The sequence below is a fragment of the Nestor notabilis genome, unplaced genomic scaffold (assembly GCF_000696875.1).
Source record: "Nestor notabilis isolate BGI_N333 unplaced genomic scaffold, ASM69687v1 scaffold15774, whole genome shotgun sequence".
Lineage (NCBI taxonomy): Eukaryota > Metazoa > Chordata > Aves > Psittaciformes > Psittacidae > Nestor > Nestor notabilis.
The window spans coordinates 41,823-49,059 of NW_009926188.1; the positions used below are offsets into that span (position 1 = coordinate 41,823).

General features: G+C 40.6%; 1 protein-coding gene across 1 annotated transcript in view; it reads left to right on the plus strand.

Annotated features, from left to right (window-relative positions):
* LOC104404884 (cell surface glycoprotein CD200 receptor 1-A-like) overlaps window positions 1–5,916 on the plus strand; it is a 13,972-nt gene extending 8,056 nt beyond the window's left edge. Inside the window, exons 2-6 of the mRNA XM_010013418.1 lie at window positions 1,113–1,421; window positions 2,204–2,455; window positions 3,137–3,233; window positions 4,190–4,244; window positions 5,794–5,916. Coding sequence (XP_010011720.1) covers window positions 1,113–1,421; window positions 2,204–2,455; window positions 3,137–3,233; window positions 4,190–4,244; window positions 5,794–5,916 — 836 coding nt within the window. The remainder of the gene's footprint in view (window positions 1–1,112; window positions 1,422–2,203; window positions 2,456–3,136; window positions 3,234–4,189; window positions 4,245–5,793) is intronic.
* Window positions 5,917–7,237: the final 1,321 nt, after the last annotated feature.

Here is a 7,237-nt window from a genome sequence, read left to right on the forward strand (position 1 = left end):
AAGTCCCATTCCCTCACCTCCTCTCCACACTGGTTTACAACCTGTGCCTGAGACTTGTTTTCTCTCAGTCTCAAAAGTGCCTCACAATGAAGAGTGTGCTGCCTGTGTAAGTGTAGGCAACATATAAGCACTTCATCTTGAAGAACAGTTATAGGTAACCTTTGTTTCATCTCTTGAGTGCTTGCCCACAAGTACCTGTCCAGCAAACAAATCCCATCACAGAATGCTTTATTAAGGAAAAGGTCCCAATGCAACTAGTTGAAACCAAGCAAAAGAACCAGCTGTCCCTAAGATGGCATCAATGAGAGGGTTCAGTGGTCAAGGAAACAGCAAAATGAATCTTGGAGTTACAAACTTGACCCTTTGGATGTGTCAGCTGAAGACACAGGCAGATGAGGGGTCCCAAATCTGGTCAATATAAAAAGAGCAAGCATGACTCATGCCCAATACGTGCAAAGGAGAATCAGTTCTGAAAGCTCACGGAAAAAGAAAACCGAGGCAGATTAGTTTCTTAGCTAAAAAGAAATTCAGGGACCCATAGGCAAAAAGAAAAACAAATAAATAAATTAAAGGCAATCCTGTGGGTGTAACATGTCTTGAACAAACAGAGCACACAGAGGAGCCATAATAGTTGTCTGGCTCTCTCAATGGCCGATGTGATAACTTACAAAAATGACAAAAGGAGTAGGTTCAAGCTTTTCCATACAGACATCTACCTTCAAGCATAATTCATGGACCATGAAAAGATAAAGACAGAAGGTATTGTGCCTGACTCCAAGCAAGAGTTATCTTTTAAAAGAAGAGTCAGTGTCATAGAAAGAAAAAAGAATAAAATAGAGCGTTTCCACTGTCTGTCTTATTCGCTAACATGAGCCTCAGTGGGAAATTTGTTGATAGTATTGAGAGGATTGGTTGTGATAGGCCGCTGGCTCTGTAATCCACATCTGTAATATCAGATGTCAGACAATTTGCAGATGAGCACAGACAGGGCCTCATGCTGGCATGTAACAGTGCAGACATTTCCTTGTGAAGCACAGACCAGAACTCCAGGGCTATGAGTGACATCACTGGGCACCTTCTCACATGTCCTTCTTCTTCTTTCTCTCCTTCAGGGTACAACAGAGTGTCAGTGACAGTAGGAAACAGCTCTGTGCTCACCTGCCCTCACAAATCAAATAGAACTATGGTAACATGGAAAATCAGCCCCAAGGTTGGAGGCCCCTGCACCTTGGGATACAGGACTGATCAGAACAAGACAGACAGAACCAACTGCAGCGACAGCATGAACTGGAAGTCCAGACCAGATCAGGATCCTGCCCTTGAGATACGACAAGTGGGAATAGCCCATGAGGGAAATTACATCTGTGAAGTAGTATCAACAGAAGGGAATTTCCACATGATGTACCACCTGACCGTGCTGGGTAAGGGGCTCCTTCCTCATTTTACAGATCTCCAGAGGACCAGGTATTGGCCTGGATGTACAAAGCTCCTCTCTCCAAACACCAGGGGAAGTGTGCTGTAAGAAGAGGTGTTTTCTTGCTGGGATAAACTGTCATGCATTTCACTGACTGTAACTCTCTGTCGCCATTTCTTATTTCTCCTTATTTTCTTATTTCTCCTTATTTCCCAAAACTCTTCTCCCTTCTTCTTCTCATTTTTCCACTGTCTAGCTAGAAATGATAGGTATGAAGCAATTTCCAATACACTAAAAGAGCGTTCTGCACATACTTCCAGTTACCCTGTACTATCAATCCTTAATGCATTAACTTGGGAGAACTAAAGCATATGTGAGTAACAATTCCAAGTGCTGAGCTACTCTATTAAACATGGGATGTTCTTATCTAGACAGAATAAACAGACCCGTTTCCTCTTCTGCTGACATTCAGATACATTTTAAACCATGTGTTCAATGGCTGCTTAGGACAAAAGTCTAATTCAGCCCTGTAGTTGGAATAATTCCCTACCACAACGTCCAGGGATACCTCCTCTAATGGTGCATGGCTGTGGTAACCCATCTGAAGGGGCGAGAGCTGTCCAAAAGGAAAAAAGAGGCACAATCTTTGTCTCTTGTGTCTTTGGCGCATGTTGCTGTAACCAACATCCTCCTCTTTTCCCCGTGTTCATTTTGGGTAGAGAACAAGAACATCCTGTCCCAGCTGCAGCAAACTAACTCCATGCATCTCCCCTTCCTGACACTTTGCAGTGCCCCCCAGGCTGACCCTGTACTGCGATGACCATGGGAACCCCGTGTGCGAGGCGGTGGCAGGGAAGCCGGCTGCTCAGATCTCCTGGGTCCTGGAGAGCATCTTCACCCCCAGGGAAGAAGGCCATGACAACGGGACAGTGACTGTTGTCAGCAAGTTCACATCATATAGCAGCAACATGACTAATACAACCTGCTTTGTGTCCCACCCAGCTGGGAACCAGAGCAACTCCATAGCCTGTCGTCCGTCAGGTGAGCTTCCCTTTGTGCATTCAGCATTCAAAATCCTGTTTAGTCTCCTGTGCACACTCTTGTTCCTTCTAGGAAGGAAAATCTATAAAACTATAGAAACCTTCAGTGAAGTTCTATATAGACAAGAGTACCATGCCTAACTGCCTTTGCCAAGAAGCATATGGGTGTGGTAGTATTCACATAATCACTTGGAGGCTGAACGTCAGCAAAATTTTTTAGATGCACATGTAGTCTTTTGCTCAGATCATGGTAAGAGAGAGAAAGAGAACCAACTCTTGTGTGGCCAGCTGAAACAAATAAATCACTTCGTTCCAAGTTGGGAATGTCTGACACCGTATGACATTTCTTTCTTCTACTTTTTTTGCTGCTTTTGAGAACTACACATGAGTTGCAGCACTGAGATATACTGAGTCCTCGAGAGGAGCTCAGGTGTGGCTTAGTGAAAAAACATCCTAAGAATGCACTGGGGAATTTGTGGGATATGGTTTTGGTTTTGACAGAAACTCCATTTGTGCTTCTGAGACAAGTTTCATTACTGACTTCCCCTTCTGCTGAAGGGGATTATATTTATCTTACAAGCATGCTGAAAACGTGTGTATGTGCTAATGCAGTTTTAATCTTACACTGAAATAATAAAGAAACTGAGCATTGAGAAGATACAACTAACTTTTCTGTGTTTAGAGAACAGCTTTATCCTGCATGCCTCCATCATTCTTTGTTTCCTGAGCGTTTTCACCTTCGTGGCTGCCATTTACTATTTTAAGCTCCATGGCAACAGGTATGTATGATAGGGAGCTAAGGAGAGATTTTCTAGTGCTAGAAGAAATCTTCAAGTACTGTTTGTGTCTTGAAATCTTATGATTCTATTGGTCTGTGCTGCTATAAATAACTGAATTAACTACATCAAATATTTCTATACTGCAAACAATGTGCACTGCACACATCTTCACTGAATAATGCACCTGAGTAAAATATAAATAGGCAGAAGCTGGCAGAGGATCTTCATTGCATTGTCTGCTAGACTAAAGGGGACTTCTTTGTTCTAATGGGAAACTGGGAGAGAACAGCTGTTCTTCAGATACTGTGATAGTCTGTCAGTGTCTCTCTCGTTTAGATCAAGGGTTTGGTTCTACTGCCTAATAATTTCTACCAAGTGCCAGAGGCCTGACCAATGCTATCCTGCCATATCAACAGAGAAGGCAGTAGATTTTATCTGTATTTGTGAAAAAGCTCCCTGGGTGAAGCTGGACTCCAGCCCCTTCAGGATTTGCTATGGAGAAAAGAGCAGTTCCAAGGAAAAACTGTAGAAATCATTTTTGCAGAGAAAGGCTGAATTAGCACCTGTACTGAAAACCTCAGCTATGCTCCCTCCTTCCCCTATTCCAAATCTGTTTTTTCTCCCAAACCTTCTCCCTCAAGGTGAAGAATTAGTTCAATCCAATTTCACTAACCGCAGATTGTACATCCTTCCAGAAGACTTTAAGTCTTCGGCTTCTACTTTGTGCTTAAGCTCCCACAAACACGAGAAAAAGATCTCTAAGGAAAGTCAGGGTGCCATAATATCAGGATCAAAAGTCAAGGAGACAGAGACATGAGAAAACTTTTTTGGTTTACTCTTGATGACAAGAAAATGAAATGTTTCACAAGCTGGTGATCAAAGGAACCAGTCTGTGATCCAACTCAACCTAGGATTTAGGAAGGAAATCCATTTAATACTTGTTTTCTTTTTCATAGACCATGCCACAAAACCAAACCTTCTGAAACTGCCCCAAACAGGCACACCCCACAGGTAAGAAGAATGATGCAAATAAGACCATCGACAAATCATGGATCTTCTGGTAGCCCTGAAAATATGGTCAGTAAAAGGAAACCATTAGATTGTTACTATGCATTCAGCAGGTGCTGCTGTATCTTAGGTGTTTGCTCTTAGCTGTATCTCAGGATAAAGCAAAGCTTATCATCACCATAATTTTGACTTTGAGCAAACATTAGAGGCATGTTCCTCAGCAACCACCATCTTTATCTTAGCAAGGAGTGAATCCCACCACTGGGATCTCCCTGGTCATGCCAGATACACTGACCACAACTGCTGTACTCAGAAAGTGAGGCAGTATCATGAGTTGTGGAATATTAAGAAAGCTATTAGTAAAAAAGAGGATGAAACAATAAAATTAACAAACACAGGGGGAAAAAAAAATCCCCCTTGGTTTCCAGAATGATGGTGTGCAAGTTTTGAGGACCACTCTCTACCTTGCATGGTCTTCCCATAATCAAAGAACAAACCATTCTCAAGATAAAACATTTTATAAACAACGGAAAGAGTAGCTGGGAGGTGTTCTTGAATTCTCTGGGCTCTAACAGACTTCCTGTGTAGCTGAGCAATGCAGTCATCAGCTCTGTGTCTCTGTTCACAGAATCCTAGAATGGTTTCAGTTGGAAGGGACCTTAAAGATCATCTAGTTCCAAATCCCCTGCCATGGGCAGGGACACCTTCCACTGGACCAGGTTACTCAAAGCCCTGTCCAACTGGCCTTGAACACTGCCAGGGATGGGGGAACCACAGCTTCTCTGGGCAACCTCCCAGTGCCTCACCACCCTCACAGCAAAGAATTTCTTCCTTATATCTAACCTCAGTCTTCCCTGTTTAAGTTTAAACCCATTATCCCTTGTCCTATCACTACAGTCCCTGATGAAGGGAAGAAAGAGAAGTCTCTGTTCTCTACTACCAAATATAAATAACAGCATTTCTATGCAGGCAAGATGCGTTAGGTCTATATTGTGAATATCTGTGCATCTACTATACACACTAGGCTCACATGCTGTCATCAACTTAAAAAGATGCTTCAGTTCTGGTTTCTGAAAAGACTTAGTCAATTCTACTTGTTATTCTTACTCCTCATGTTCTGCTGCCTTACCTCCTAGTTGTTGCTGACAGTTGCAGCTGCATTAATGTAAAATAATGGGTTAAATCCAAGTGTTCTTGCTGTCGCATCACACAATTTTCATCAGCATGTCTGTAGACTGAAATTGTAGACTGATAGAGGAATCAATCATTGTCAAGACTCTAAGATATTATTTGCTTTTTCTAGAGAATTACACCTTCACATGTTTTTTTTCCAGACCAAAGTGGGGTTTCAATACCTCAGCTTTACCCTCCAAATCTTTGACAGAAACAGCAATACATGTCCTTTGATAGGAAAAGCAATAGAGGGGTTTTTTTCTTGAGTCCAAGAGGAATAAATATGGCAGTACTATTTCCCAGTTACATTGTTCAGTCCAGACAAAAGGTTTGCAGAGTATTGCCAAACTATTTACAATTTTTGGTTGTGTTTTGTTAGGATGACACAATGGAAGTGGAACCTTATACTACTTACGTGCAGAAGGAAAATGTAATTTACAACTCGGTGTCTGATCTGACAGTGGGGCAGAATCTTCCAAAAGGACTGTCGCCAGCAACATGAATGATTCAACAACACTGGAAAGGGAGAGAGACACTTTATAAAAGACTGGTTATAGAAAGAAACTTCTCAGAGGATTTCTTTGGATTTTGGGGCAACATAGCTCCCTAGGTCTGTTCAGATACCTGTGCTTGCTGATGAGTCTGTATAGTTCTTTTTCCCTGCTTGGGAAAGGAAACAGGTTTCCTCTTAGTCCTTGGGAAAATGTGACTGACTCCACACCATAATTTTTCCTGTTGTGATCTTCCCTTTGCTGTTCTTGCCTTGGAGATCCTAGGTTTATCAGTCACTTCTAGGCATTACTTTGATGCACTTGACACTATGTTGCACACATTTGGGAGATGGGAGAAGTGTTATGTCTGAACTAAAATGAAACACTCGTCCATCAACAACCACTTCTTTCTAGTTCATGAATTACTAACATAGTTGCCTGACTAACAGTCATCACAGAATAGATCAAAAGGTGGAAGATATTGGTAGGGAAGACACTTAATCCCCCAGTTCTGAAAATGGAAATGAGTGACGAATTTAAAAAGTCATCCACTGAGAAAGAGAATTCACTAGCATCATTAATTTACTTGTTAGGTTCATATTCATTTAGCAACATTTCACTAGCATCATTCACTAACATCATTAATTTATTTGTTAGGTTCGTATATTTAGTGGTATTTCCACTAAATGTGTTCATTCTGTATTTTAGATTATTATGATTACTTTTCCATAAGATTCTCTGAAGGTATGGTATTGCTCTCTTCCTTAAGAGTATTGGCATTAAGATACTGTAAAAGAATTATATTACTCAAATCCAGTAAGCTACTTTCAACAGAAACAAACATCAAATATTTCACAAACTAAGATGAGTTCAAATATATCTGCTATAACTGTGCAATAATGTAGAAAAAGGATAAAATGCTTACTAATTCTAGTCATATTTATTTGAACTATCACACCTGAAGATTTTTTCATTCATATTTCTAGATGTTTTATTAATAATCTTTTAAATATACTTGCAAGTTCACTTTTTTTGTATGTAAATTAGCTTATATATCTTAACGTGTCTTATGTTGAGCTGACTTCTTCTCACCTTCCCAAAATATCCTTTGGGAACAAATCAAATAAATTGTCTTTTATATACTACCAGTTCTTAAACTTTTTGCAATGATGCCTTACTAGCTAAAGTATGAACAAGCTTTATAGTAAGAGTAAAGAAATCCATTTGTAAACCTTCGTTTACTACCTCTTATATAAGTATTTTAAAAGACTGACTGAGTACTTGATCTTACAGTAGGATCAGAAGAAATAGAGTTTTCCTCTAGACCATAGA